This window comes from Heterodontus francisci, chromosome 4 (assembly GCF_036365525.1).
Source record: "Heterodontus francisci isolate sHetFra1 chromosome 4, sHetFra1.hap1, whole genome shotgun sequence".
NCBI classification, from domain to species: Eukaryota; Metazoa; Chordata; class Chondrichthyes; order Heterodontiformes; family Heterodontidae; genus Heterodontus; species Heterodontus francisci.
Genome location: NC_090374.1, coordinates 89688394 through 89703531, shown reverse-complemented (window position 1 = coordinate 89703531; position 15138 = coordinate 89688394). Strand labels below are relative to the sequence as shown.

General features: G+C 41.1%; 1 protein-coding gene across 2 annotated transcripts in view; it reads right to left on the bottom strand.

The window, feature by feature from the left end:
• Positions 1-15138, bottom strand: part of mcc (MCC regulator of WNT signaling pathway) — a 238146-nt gene that overhangs the window by 209571 nt on the left and 13437 nt on the right. For both annotated transcript variants that reach the window (XM_068029851.1, XM_068029852.1), the window contains exon 2: positions 7493-7740. In XM_068029851.1, coding sequence (XP_067885952.1) covers positions 7493-7740 — 248 coding nt within the window. The remainder of the gene's footprint in view (positions 1-7492; positions 7741-15138) is intronic.

Sequence of the window (15138 nt, the reverse complement as noted above, 5' to 3'; positions counted from 1 at the left end):
TAGACCTCGATTCATTGGAGTTTAGAAGAATAAGAGGTGATCTGATTGAAACATATAAGATTCTAAGGGGGCTTGACAGGGTAGATGTTGAGAATATGTTTCCACTGCTGGGGGAATCTCAAACTAGGGGACATAGTTACAGAATAAGGGGGCACACATTTAAAACGGAGATGTGAAGGAATTTCTTCTCTGAGGGTGGTGAATCTCTGGAATTCTCTACCTCAGAGTTGTGGAGACCAGGTCAGTAAATGTATTTAAGGAGGAGGTAGATAGATTTTTGAAATCTCGGGGAGTCGAGGATTATGCGGAGCAGGCCCGAAAGAGGAGTTGAGGCCAGAGACAGATAAGCCATGATCTTATTGAATGGCAGGGCAGGCTTGAGGGACTGAATGGCCTACTCCTGCTCCTATTTCTTATGACCAATACTGTACGCAGTACTCCAGATGCGGTCTCACTAATGCCCCGAATAACAAAAGCATACCTCCCTATTTTTGTATTAAAATAACCTATCAACTTTTGAATTCAGAGAGAATGAAAAGGAAAGTAAGACTGGCAAAGAGAGAACATGAGAATAGAATGTCAGTCGACATAAAAGGGAACCCAAAAATCTTCCACCAGCATGTAAATAGTAAGTGGGTAGTATGAGGTGGAGTGGAGTCTATTAGAGACAAAGAGGGTAATATACGCTTAGAGACACAGGGCACTTAATAAGTACTTTGCATCGGTGTTTACGAAGAGGAATCTGACAAAATATTAGTAGAAATGGAGAGAGTAGAGGCAACGGATAGCGTAAAAATAAATTGAGGGAGGTAGTACTGGAAAGGCTGGCTATGCTTATCCAAGTAGATAAGTCACCTGGTCTGGATGGCTTGCATCCCAAGTTGCTATAGGAATTGGGGGGGTGGAGATAGCAGAAGGGCTTGCCATAATCTACCAATCATCCCTAGATATGGGGGATGTGCCAGAAGATTGCAGAGTGGCTAAATGTGACACTTATTCAAGAAAGGGGGTAAGGACAGTCCTAGCAACTACAGGCCAGTTAGTTTAACATCAGTGCTGGGTAAGGTTTTAGAAATGATAATCAGGAAACAAAACAGGCACTTGGAGAAGTTTGAGTTAATTGAGGATAGCCAAAGATTTGGAAAAGGTAGATCAAATGCTTGACTAATCTAACTGAATTTTTTGATGAAGGAACAGAGAAAGTTGATGAAGGGAATGCAATGGATGTTGTCGAAATGGATTTTAAGAAATTATTTGATGAAGTACCACATAAAAGGCTGGTTAACAAAATTCAAGCTTATGGAATCGGAAGTCAATGTCCAACAGGACAAAAAAGTTGGCTGAAGGAGAGAAAACAGCAAGTCGTGGTATCTGGTTGTTTTTCACACTGGAGGATGATAGAGAGTGATGTTCCCCAAGGGTCAGTGCTGGGACCACTGCTTTTTTTTTATATATACGAATGACTTAGATCTTGGAATACAGAACAGAATTTCAAAATTTGCCAATGCTACCAACCTTGGAAGAGTGGCAAACAGCGAGGATGATATGAACCATATGCAAAAGGACATGGATAGGTGAGCAGAATGGGCAGATGGAATTTAATATAGACAATTGGGAGGCTATGCATTTTGGCAGAACGGATAGGGAGAGGCAATATAAACTTAATGGCACAGTTGTAAAGAGAGTGTGTAGGAACGGCGGGACCTGGGGGTGCATGTCACAGAATCACAATTGTTACCGTGCAGAAGGAGACCATTCGGCCCATCGTGTCTGCACCAGCTCTCTGAAAGAGCAATTCACTTAGTGTCATTCCCCCGCCTTCTCCCCGTAACCCTGCACATTCTTCCTTTTCATATATCTGTCTAATTCCCTTTTCAATGCTTCAATTGAACCTGCCTCCACCAAATTCTCAGGCACTGCATCCCAGATCTCAACCATTCACTGTGTGAAAAAGTTTTTCCTCACGTCACTTTTTCTTCTCTCGCCAAATACTTTAAATCTGTGCCCTCTCATTCTCGATCCTCATACAAGTGGGAACAGTTTCTCCCTATCTACTCTATTCAGATCCCTCATGATTTTGAATACCTCTATCAAATCACCTCTCCGCTTTCTCTTCTCCAAGGGAAACAGTCCTAACTTCTCCAATTTATCTTCATAACTGAAGTTCCTTAGCCCTGGAACCATTCTCGTGAATCTTTTCTGTACTCTCTCCAATGCCCTCACATCTTTCCTGAAGTGTAGCGCCCAGAACTAGACACAATACTCCAGCTGAGTCCAAACTAGCGTCTTAGACAAGTTAATTGATCTTTGAAATAAAAACAAGAAATGCTGCAACCACTCAGCAGGTCTGGCAGCATCTGTGAAAAGAGTAGCAGAGTTAACGTTTCAGGTCAGTGACCCTTCTTCGGAACTGACAAATATTAGAAAAGTCACAGGTTATAAGCAAATGAGGTGGGGGTGGGGCAAGAGATAACAAAGGAGAAGGTGTAGATAGGACAAGGTCACAGATTAGCTGACCAAAAGGTCATGGAGCAAAAGCAAACAATATGTTAATGGTGTGTTGAAAGACAAAGCATTAGTACAGATTAGGTGTTAACGGCCTGAATATTGAACAGCAGCAAGTGCGAACCTGAAAAAAAAACAGTGGGTAAGCAAACTGAACAAACTAAGATGAAATGAAATAAAAGCAAAAAAAAAGATTGTAAAAAATGCAAAAAAGAACAAAAGAAAAAACATCTAAAAATGAAAGTAAAATGGGGGGCTGTCATGCTCTGAAATTATTGAACTCAATGTTCAGTCCGGCAAGCTGTAGTGTGCCTAATCGGTAGATGAGATGCTGTTCCTCGAGCTTGCGTTGATGTTCACTGGAACACTGCAGCAATCCCAGGGCAGAGATGTGAGCATGAGAGCAGGGGGGAGTGTTGAAATGGCAAGCAACCGGAAGCTCAGGGTCCTGCTTGCGGACTTTGAATATGTCCTGCCACCTTCAGAGAGTGGTTAGCAAAGTATATAGGATCTTGGGCTTCATAACTTGAGGCATAGAGTACACAAGCAGGGAAGTTATGCTGAACCTTTAGAAAGCTCTGGTTAGACGCCAACTAGGTATTGCGTCAGTTCTGGTCACCATGCTTCAGAAGAATGCGAGGGCCCTTGAGAAGGTGCAGAGCAGATTTACCAGAATGGTTCCAGGGATGGGAGATTTTAGTTACAAGGTTAAGTTGAAAAAGCTTCTGTTGTTCTCTCTGGTGCCAAGTAGATTGAGGGGAGATTTGAAAGAGATATATAAGATTAGGACAGGTTTAGATAAGGTAGACGAGAAAAAACTGTTCATTAACTGATGGTACAAGGGGACACAGATTGAAGGTTTTGGCCAAGTGATGCAGGGGGAATGTGAGGAAGAACTTTTTTCATACAGAGTGGTAATGACCTGGAATCTGCTGCCCATGAAGATGGAAGTGGAGACAATCAATGATTTCAAAAGGAAACTGGATAGGCGTTTGAAGAAAATAAAATTGCAAGGCTACAGGGATCAAACGGGGGAGTGGAACTGACTGGATTGTTCTGCGGAGAGTCAGCAAGGACTCAATGGGTCAAATGCCTCCTTCTATGCCATAAATGACTGACAGCTGAACAGACAGATGGATTTATTGTCTCATCCGAAAGATGGCACTTGCAGCATGCAGCACTGGAGTGTTAGCCTAGATTTTGTGCCCCAGTCTCTGGAGCGGGACTTGAACACAAAATTTCTTGACTTAAATATGAGACTGCTACCACTGAGTCATGGATGACACTAAAATGTTAAAGCCAAGAAATAATGATGAGCCTACATTAGCTTTAATAAAAGCTCAGCCACAACATATTGTGCAGTATTGAGCTCCTACTATTGGAAATAGTGAGGCTTTAGCGCAAGTACAATGCAGGTTCACTAGGATGTGCCTGGTAAGAGGAAATACAAATATGAAGATAGACTTTAAAAATTGGGGTTTCTCATTTGAATGCAGATTGTTGGGTAATGTGATTTCAGTGTTTAAAAAAATGAAAGCGTAGGATAGAAAGCAGAGTTGAAGAGTCTAGAACAAGGCGTTACAAATACAGGTTTAGAACAGAGGACAGTAGAAACATCACAGACCTAGAAGGCTGTGGAATTCACTTCCAGTGATAGTGTTTGAGGCAGCAACTATGTCAACTCTCAAATCAAGTTTCATAGCTAGATGGAGGAAAAGAGAATAAAAGGATATGGATCAGGGTGAGTAAATTTGATTAGAACTATTTGCTCACATGGAGGGTAAACACCAGCACAGGCTAATACAGCCAAATAGCTGCTATCCATATTTTTTTTTTTTTAATTCATTCATGGGACATGAGCATTGCTGGCAAGGCCAGTATTTGTTGCCCATCCCTAATTGCCCTTGAGAATGTAGTATTGAGCCACCTTCTTGAACCACTGCAGTCCACGAGGTGAAGGTACACCCAAAGTGCTGTTAGGGAGGGTTTTGACCCAGCGACAGTGAAGGAATGGTGATATAGTTCCAAGTCAAGATGGTGTGTGGCTTGGAGGGGAATTTGCACGTAGCGGCGTTCCCACGTGCTTGCTGCCCTTGTCCTTCTAGGTGGTAGAGGTCCCAGGTTTGGAAGGTGCAATTGAAGGAACCTGGTGAGTTGCTGCAGTGCATCTTGTAGATGGTACACACTGCTGTCACTGTGCACCAGTGGTGCAGGAAGTGAATGTTTAAGGTGGTGAACTGAGTGCCAATCACACAGGCTGCTTTGCCGTGGATGGTGTCAAGCTTCTTGAGTGCTTTTGGAGCTTCACTCATCCAGGCAAGTGGAAAGTATCCCATCACATGCCGGACTTGTGCCTTGTAGCTGGTGAATAGGCTTTGGGGAGTCAGGTGTTGAGTTACACGCCGCAGAACTCCCAGCCTCTGACCTGCTCTTGTAGCCACAGTATTTAAATAGCTGGTCCAATTAAGTTTCTAGTCAATGGTAACCTCCAGGATATTGATAGTGGGGGAATTCAGTGATGGTAATGCTGTCAAATGTCATGGGGAGATGGTTAGGCTCTCTCTTGTTGGAGATGGTCATTGCCTGGCACTTGTGTGGCGTAAATGTTACTTCCATGTTCTTACTGCTATGCGTGTCAATGTAGGATGGAATTCAAAGAGACTCGGGATCTATACACTCAACATGTCCAATTAATGTGAAGCAGCAATCAATAAAATGAACAGAAAGTTGAACTACATAGCCAAAACAGTAGAATACATAGAGAAAGCAACGATCAAGCTATACAGTGCCCTGGTCAGACTATACCTGGAATACTGTGTCTGGTATAGTCATCAAGAACAAGGTTTGGAAGCAGTGCAGAGATGAACCACAAAGCTATTCCTTAATGCTAAAGGAGAAAAGGTCAGGCAAAACTTGAGCTTTTCAGCTTCTCAAGGAGACATCTTGAGAGGTGATCATGTAGATCTATACAAGAAAGTTACGGGTATGGACAATGTAAATCCAAAATATTAATTTGAATTCAGGACAAGGGAACACAGATTTAAAATAGTAAAATGGACTTGTAGATAAAGCACTGGAATCATTCATGAAACAATTAGGCGCTGCAGTGAGGGAGAGTATAGGATAAACTAAAATGGACCAGATGACTGAACCAGAGTAGGCCATTCAGCCCCTCAAGCCCGTTTCCCCCATTCAATTAAATAGCTGATCCGTACCTCAACTCCATCTACCAACCTTTATTCCATATCCCTTGATAACCATACCCAACAAAAATCTGTTGATCACAGTCTTTCTTAAATTTCAATTGACCCAGCATCCACAGACTTTTGGGGGAGCAAGTTCAAAATTTCTATGAAAAGTACTTCCCGACTTCACTCCTAAATGGCCCAGATCCTATGCTATAGATAGATTCCTGGGATGAGAGGGTCCTCCTATGAGGAGAGGCTGAGTTGAATAGATCTATACACCCTGGAGTTTAGAAGAATGAGAAGTGATCTCATTGAAACATTAATGATTCAAGAGCACTTAACAATGTAGATGCCGAGAGGCTATTTCCTCTGGCTGCAAAGTCTAGAACTGGGGGTTCTCGTCTAAAGATAAGGGTTGACCACATAGGACTGAGAGTGAAGAAATTTCTTCATTGAGGGGGTTGTGGATCTTTGGAATTCCCTACCGCAGAGACTGCGAATGCTCAGTCACTGAGTATATTCAAGGCTGATATCAATAAATTTTTGGACTCAAAGGGCATCAACGGATATGAGGATCAAACAGAAAAGTGCATTTGAGGTTGGAGATCAGCCATGATCCTATTAAATGGTATAGCAAACTCAAGGGGCCATTTGGTCTAGTCCTGCTCCTATTATGTTCGTATGTCCTAGATTCCCCTTACGAGAGGAAATAGATTCTCTGTATCTAGCCTATCAAATCCCTTTGTCATTTTTAAATACCTCGATTCAATCATCCTTCAACCTTCTAAACTCAAGGGAATACAAACCTATACAACCTGTTTGATGAAAGGTCATCAATCTAAAACGTTAACACTTTCTCTCTACATAGATGCTGACAGACCTGCTGTGTATTTCCAGCATTTTCTGTTCTTCTTTCAACCCTTTAAGGCGTGAATAATTCTGGTGAATTTGCGCTGTATTCCCTCCCAAGGTCAATACATCTTTCCTGAAGTTCAGTGGTCAAAATTGAAGCAGAATTCCAGATGGCTCTACCAAGGCTCTAGACAATTGAAGCATAACTTTCCCACTTTTAAATTAACCGTCCTCATCTGTAGCTATCGTAAGACCTGTTAAAGAAATTTTTTGTATGTATTTGATCTTTATGCTATTCAATTGCAAATGAAGATATCAGCTGTTTCAGCCTGTGGGATTATATCCATTTCCAAAAGTATGGGTTAAATGGCACAAAACTGATTAATCCAGTAAGCGTGGGTAATTGTTAGTCTCTCAGGCGCACATTTGCACAAAGATAGGGGGACAAAAAAAAAATACTACAGGAACTACTGTTGGACCCTTGAAGAACATTCTATTATTAGAAATATAACAGTATTCATGTTACAAAGTACATTGAGATCAAGTCATAAATCATGGCAGTTAGCCAACTGAGTTTCCCCCCCCCCCACCAAGAACATACATTGAAGTTACAAAAGCTGTTTTATTCCATATTTCATTTAGACTTTTCCTTATGTCACTGATAACATGACAAACAGCCAACCTCAGCACTACAAACAGTTAATGTTTAATGGCACCCTCCCATTGAAGAATTAATGACTGTTGTACACACAAGTTTAGAATGAGAATCTTAAGTGTAGCATTATAAGTTACATCCACCACATTCAACTATGAAACTGTCAAGCACATTATGGCATACTAACGAAAGAGCAATTACAACTACAGTGAAATCTTTTCATGCTGTACCATGAGAGTTAGAGATTGTGCAATAGTAAAAATCATCTTTTTCCTTTATGCAACCTACATACCAAGACTGTTGTTACTGCTGGTTGGCCATGAAGCGATTCGATCCCGTAATTTTCTTTTTTTGCAAGATTCATGTGACTTCACTGAAAGTTCACCTTCTTCCTTCCTTATTTCAGATACCAACTGCATACGACAGCGTGCAAAATCCTCAAAGGAGATTTTCCCATTCTCATCTGCTCCCAACTGATGCATAATCTCTGCTACTGATTCCTCCATGTTCAGTTGCCGACATACCATAAGCAAGTCATTCCTGAAGAGAGATGAACCAAGAAAGTTCACCACATTGATCATATCGTTGCATATTTATGTTGCACTTGGAACAGTTAAAGTGCTGTATTGACAAAATAGTTAATGCAAGCTACCAGTTTTCTTTCTAAACTACAGCAATATTTTAAGTTAGAGGTCTTTCTTTTATTTGCATTGAATAAATGCAAGTGATAACTTCTATTGAAATATTGCACAATGTACAAACATGCAACAATGATTCTGAATAATGTAAACACAGAAGAGATGCATTATTTCACTCACTTATTCGGTTTAAAAGCAAGCCCGGAGCTGAGATTCATGTACGCAAGTAGTTATTAAAATGCTTAATTGTACAATTAAACTAAGACATTTTGATTTTTCTTAATGACTGATCAAATTTCTCAAGAACAAAACTGTTTAAGCCAAGATGTATTTTTTTTTAAATGTAGTTTGATCCAAAAGTTTTTTTTAAAACTTTCATCCAATAAAGGAATTGTTTTCTTTTAGGATACAAGACAGAACAAAATAACTGAAGCTGTCAAAGCTAACCCAAAATGCAAAACAAGCATTTTTGAAAGATGCATAATGAAACAATTAGCACTGAAGCCTGAGAGCCATACAAAAAACTAATCATATTGGGCAAACATCTTTTGACATATTCTGAAAAGCAGTGTCAACAAGGAGCTCTGTCCAGAAGACCATTAAAATCCAATTGTGTATGCACCAGGAGATAACCAGACAATTTGCCAGAATAGATTAAGTCAATCCATGATTGGGAGAGAATATGAACAGGTTAGGAAAGTAAAAGGCAAGCAAAGAGAAACAAAATTAAAGTATCAAGGAACATAAAAAAGTATTCTTTAGACACATAAGTAACAGAAAAAGTCAGGGTAGGGATAGGGCCAGTGAAGGATACACTATAAATTCACAGGTAATGATCACAAAATAGCAGAAATATGTAATTACATTGCCTCAGCATTTACCAGGGGGAGAATTACATGCTGGGCATGACCATAGATGAGATCAAGATAAAGTAATTTAAGATAGAAAGGGCGGGGGGGTAGAAAAGAGGAGATAATTGATAAACTAGTCAAACCAGGAGGATAAAACCCCTGGTCTGAATGGACTGCATCTGCATATATTAAAAGTTAGGCAAGAGATAGCAGAGACACATGCATATTTGGGATGGGCAACAAATGCCGGCTTTGCCAGCGTTGCCCACATCCCAAAGAATAAAAAAGACATTTTACAAATATTCATCAGAAAAGGGAATTGCGTAGGCGGGCTGGTGGACAGCTAATGTGATTCCTATATTTAAAAGGGGCGATAGAACAAGTCCAGGGAACTATAGACCCAATTATCTTCCTGTCGATGGTAGGAAAGATGATGGAATCCTTACTCAAACGACAATAGAAAATTATCCAGAAACTGAAAATATAATGAAGAACCTCATAATAAGACTCATGACTAAGGTCAACTGCAAGCTGGTCAGAGAGCAGGGGTTAAAGGTAGTTACTCAGACTGGCAAAAAGCTGGGAAATGGTGTTCTACAAGGATTGCTGCTGAGACCACAGTTGCTTTCCATTTACAAACAACTTAGATTCAGGAATCAAACAGCAACAACTTATATTTATATAGTGCCTTTAACATAATAAAATGTCCCAAGGAGCTTTACAGGAGCATTAAAAAACAAAGTATGACACCGAGCCAAAAAGGAGATGCTAGGTCAGATGACCAAAAGCTTGGCCCAAGAGGTATGTTTTAAGGAGCGCCTTGAAGGAGGGAAGCAAGGTGGAGAGGTGTCAGGAGGGTATTCCAGAGCTTGGGGCCTAGGCAACTGAAAGCACGGCCAACAATAGTGGAGCAATTAAAATCAGGGATGCACAAAAGGCCAGAATTAGAGGAGTGCAAATATCTTATAGTGTTGTGGGGTTGGAGGAGATTAGAGATAGGGAGGAGCCAGGCCATGGAGGGATTTGAAAACATGGATAAGAATTTTAAAATCAAGATATTGCTTGACCGAGAGCCAGTGTAGGGCAACAAGCACAGGGATGATGGGGGGGTGGGGCAGAAAAACAGGACTTGGTGTGAGTTAAGACACGAGCAGCAGAGTTTTGGATTAACTCAAGTTGAGAGAATAGAATGTAGGAGGCCAGCCAGAAGTACATTGGAATGGTCAAGTCTAGAGGTAACAAAGACATGAACGAGGGTTTCAGCAGCAGATGAGCTGAGATAGGACAAAGTCAGGCAGTGTTACGGAGGTGGAAATAGGCAGTCTTAGTGATGGCACGAATCAGAGGTCGGAAGCTCATCTCAGGGTCGAATGCAACACCAAGGTTGCGAACAGACTGGCTTAGTCTCGGAATGTTACCAGGGAAAAGAATGGAGTCGGAAGCTTGGCAACGGAGCTTGGAGCGAGGACCAAAAACAATGGTCTCAGTCTTCCCAATAATTAATTGGAGGAAATTTCAGTACTGGATGTCGGATAAGCAGATTGATAATTAAACAACACTGGAGGAGTCAAGAGAAGTGGTGATGAGTAGAGCAGAGTGTCATCAGTGTACATGTGAAAACAAACATCAAAGTACAATTTCAAAATTTGCAGACACTAAACTGGGGGAGTGTAGTCAATACAGATGACTGCAACAAAATACAGGAAGACATGAATAAACTTGCAGAACAGGAACATAATTAGTAAATTATGCAAGATGGTACATTTTGGTCAGAAGAATAAGGCGACTAAACATTCCTTGGAAAATACATGTCAACTGGGGTAGAGCAGAAGGATCTGGGGGATGCAGATACACGAATAACTAAAAGTAGTGATGAAGGTCAAGGAGGCCATAAGAAGCCAAAGCACTCGGGTACATTTCTAGAGTGATAGAATTGAAAAGCAGAGAAGTTTATTAAGCTTGTTAACAACTTTGATTAGACCACACTGAAGAGATACTGTTATCAGTTCTGGTCTCCATATTGTAAAATGGACATAGACAGACTGGTGAAGGTGCAAAAAGATTTACTAGAAATGTACTAGAACTGAGAGTTAATAGCAAATGTTCCAATCTTTATTTCACGCTGTAAAGTGACTTTCACTTTTATTCAGCACCTTTTACTTTCTGGTTTGCTGTGAGAATTCTTCAATCAGATCGACTGCTCAGCCTACTTGATGACCACTGTTCCTAGACGCTGTAGATCCCCTGTAGATGGCATCTTGATAGGGGAAGTAGACAACACACAGCCAACTAAACTTTTGTGGGCAGCTTTCTTCAAGGTCAGTAGCATGTGCCATCCCCTCCTCACTGAGTGCAAAATCCAAATCTGTTTATCACAATAACACCTAATCCTAAGTGCTCAAAAATCATATCTCAGCCGCTCAGAGACAAACTGTAGACAACTAATCTGATAATTAATCGATATGCATTTCCTCCCAAGTTAACACAAATAACTTGACAAATAAGTCTATTTTTGATACACTATGTCATTTATGTTAGTTACCGAATTTCAAAAAAGGGGCCTTGCACATTTTTATGTTTTGCTGACCTTTCAAAAAGACAAGCCACAGTCACTTTATAATTAAGATCCAATTGCGTCTGTTGATATTCCTGACTACATACTTATCCCTTATGGAGCTGAAAATCCAATGCAGCTTGCATTGGTGGTGGAACCTGTACAAGTATTACTCTTGTAGGTTAACTGGTGATGTCACAGATGATGAAAATAGTTACCTTCTGTACCAAAGGCATCAGGATGATGGAAGTAAAAACAGAAAGTGCTGGGAACACTCAGCAGATCATACAGCAACTGTGGAGAGAGAAGCAGAGTTAACGTTTCAGGTCGGTGATCTTTCATCAATTCACAGACCTGAAATATTAACTCTGCTTCTCTCTCCACAGATACTGCCTGACCTGCTGGGTATTTCCAGCATTTTCTGTTTTTATTTCAGATTTCCAGCGTCTGCAACATTTTGCTTTTAGGATGATGGAAGCACTCGAGGGAAGAGTGTTCAAGTTGGCAACTGTTTGGTTCTTTTTAATCCCCATCTTCAAAAAGATATTGTGAAGATCACCAATGTGAGGATTTGCTGAAGTGCCTGACAAACAATCCAGTACTACCATTGATTGAATAGATCATAAATGAAGCTCTTCTGGATATTGAAATGGCCCTTTGAAATCCAAGAGAAAATGATTCCTGACTTTCCTGGGATGTGTGTTCCAAAACAGCACAAGGAAGGCTTTGGTGATCTGCCATGTTCTGTATGTATTTATTCTTGTTCGGTTAGTTTATTTCTATCATACAACTGTGCTCATTTGCTCACTGCTGATCAGCATGAGATATAAGGTGCTGTTGGTGCTGTTCAGGGAAATTATCACATTCTTCATAGATGGCCCCACTGAAACTGGAGAAACTTTCCCGTAACAATTAACACAAGCTGATAGCCACATTGCACTTGTGACCTCAAATATTGCTGTGGCAAGCAATAAACTGCCCATTCAAGATCCCTTTCAATTTAGAGGAGGATTCAATATGTTATCTTGCATTGTGATCAGTTGCAGTAAAACTGATCAAGCTTACAAAACTTGTTTGGGATGAGGCACCTATGCCTATTAGATTTGTTTAAAGCTGTTGGAAATCTGCAATTGATCAAGTTTCACCTGCACTGAAACATATTACTTTGTTGGAAAGATTACACTGTTTTGTGCTGACTTTTGCAAAGTTTCCCTGACGTTCTAAGAGGAACTTGTGCATAAATGGTTTGTTCTAATTTGAAACAACTGTATCTTTGAGCTAGCATTCATGTCATGAAGCTTTCAATGAATATATAGTTGTTGAACTCATCCATCCAACTTTTCAATTTTTTTTTAAACTTCAGATTGAACAGAACTTGAAGTCTTGACATGATTTTAATTGGGTTCCTGACAAAATCAATTGTGCAAGTGAAAATCTGGAAGATCTGACTGCTGTTGTGTTCTCTAAACTTAATAACTGGAATAAAGAGTACATTGTGGGAGGTACTCACACTGAAATGATGCTGCTATGATTAATGATTGCATAATGGAGTTGTTTCCTGATGAAAATATGTACCTCAGTGCTGATCATACTGTTAGAGACTCAGATTACATCGTTTCCTGTGGAGTTCCTCAATATTGTTACTGTTGCGAACTGGAATCCTTCACATCATGTGTTGAAGTTAGATTTGCTATAATAGCATACGACATAATTTGAATCCTGAAGAACTTACATTTATATACCCATTTAACGTAGCAAAACATCCCAAGATGCTTAAGAGCAATAACAAAAACAAAGACACCAAGCCACTGAAGGAGATATTGGGACAGTTGACAAAAGGTTTGATCAGAGGTAGGTTTTAAGGAGCATCTTAAAAGGAGAAAGAGGTGGACACCAAGATATTTAGGGAGGGAACTCCAGAGCTTAGAGAATTTTTAGCTCAAGAACTCTGCAGTGGTACACAATTGATTTGTGGTTGCAATATTTCCATGTCATTGATGCAGATTGCTTGTGGTATCCACAATGGAAAGAACATGTTCACCCATTCATGCATCTCTGATTTTATTTGATTCTAGAATGCTGTTAAGCTTGAGTAGTCAGTTTCTGATGTCTGTTAGGGAAAATTTTCTTAATCAGTATGTTCCCAGCCCAACAAGGAAGTACGTATTGCCGAATTGGTTCTGGGGAAGGTGGTGGATCAAGTGGGTCAAGAGTCAGTAGGGGAATATTTGAGGAACAATGATCATTGTATCATACCATCGCTGAATCCTCCAACAGCCTGGGGTTACCCCTGACCAGAAACTTAACTGGACCAGTCATACAAATACTGTGACTACAAGAGCAGGCCAGAGGCTGGGAATTCTGCAGCAAGAAACTCACTTCCCAACTCCCCAATGCCTGCCCACCATCTACAAGGCACAAGTCAGGAATGTGATGGAATACTCTCCACTTGCGAGATGAACACAACACTCTAGAAGCTCGACACCATCTGGGACACAGCACCCCATCCACCAACTTAAGCAGTAACTCCCTCCATCACCGGCGCACTGTGGAAGTGTGTACCATCTACAAGAAGCACTGCAGCAGCACACCAAGGCTCCCTCAACAGCACCTTCCAAACCGGCGACCTCTACCACCTAGAAAGTCAAGGGCTGCAAATGCATGAGAACACCACATACAAGTTTCCCTCCAAGCCACAGAACATCCTGACTTGGAACTATATCACCGCTCCTTCGTTGTCACTGGGTCAAAATCCTGAAACTCCCCTCCCCAACAATGGGTGTACCTACAGCAAGTGAACAGCAGTAGTTCAAGGCGGCAACTCACCACCACCTTCTCAAGGGCAATTAGGGATGGACAATAAATGCTGGCCTTGCCAGCAACACTCACACCCCATGAATGAATAAAAAAAGGTTTGGGTTAACTACAGAAAAGAACAGGAGCAATCTAGAGTAAAAAATAATTAATTGGAAGAGGGCCAATTTCAGTGGGGTGATAGATTTCAGTTTACCCGGGACAAATATTAAGATTGGCAAGCAGAACTGTAATTGAACAACAGGCTGCCTTTAAACAGGAGATAGTTCGGGTACAGTCCCACAAGGGGGAAAAGGTAGGGCAAGGAAAGCCAAAGCTCCCTGGATGAAGGGAGAAAAAGTAAGATGAAGCAGAAAAAGTATGCATATGGCAGATGTCAGGTTGATAATACAAGCGCAAACCAGGCTGAATACAGGAAGTTCAAATAGGAAGTGAAAAAGGATTAAGAGAAGCAAAAGAGAGAGTATCAGAAGAGACTGGCAGCTAACAGAAAAGGGCATCCAAAGTCTTCTACAGACATATAAATAATAAGATAACAAGAGGAGCCAATTAGAGAACAAAAAAGGGGATCTCCGCATGGAGATACTAAATGATTAAGTTACATCTTTACCAACGAAGATGATGTCATAGTGAAAAAAGTAGCTGAGATACTGGATGGGCTAAAAATTGACAAAGAGGAGGTCACAGAATCGTTACAGTGCAGGCGGCCATTCGGCACGTCGTGTCCACACTGGCTCTCTGAAAGAGCAATTCTCAGTTCCATTCCTCCGCCTTCTACCCATAACCCTGCACATTCATTCTTTTCATATGACTGTCTAAATTCCCTTTTGAATGCTTCAATTGAACCTGCCTCCACCACGTCCTCAGGCAGCGCATTCCAGATCTTAACCACTCACGACGTGAAAACGTTTTTCCTCATGTCACTTTTGCTTTTCTTACCAAATACTTTAACAAAGTGATTGATGACAACGCTACGTCATCAGGATGCGCCGCGGTGCGCACATGCGCACACTGTCTCAGGCCCTCTGCGCATGCGCTGCGGTCCGGATTGCCTGGACCAGTTTGCGCATGCGCAGATGAC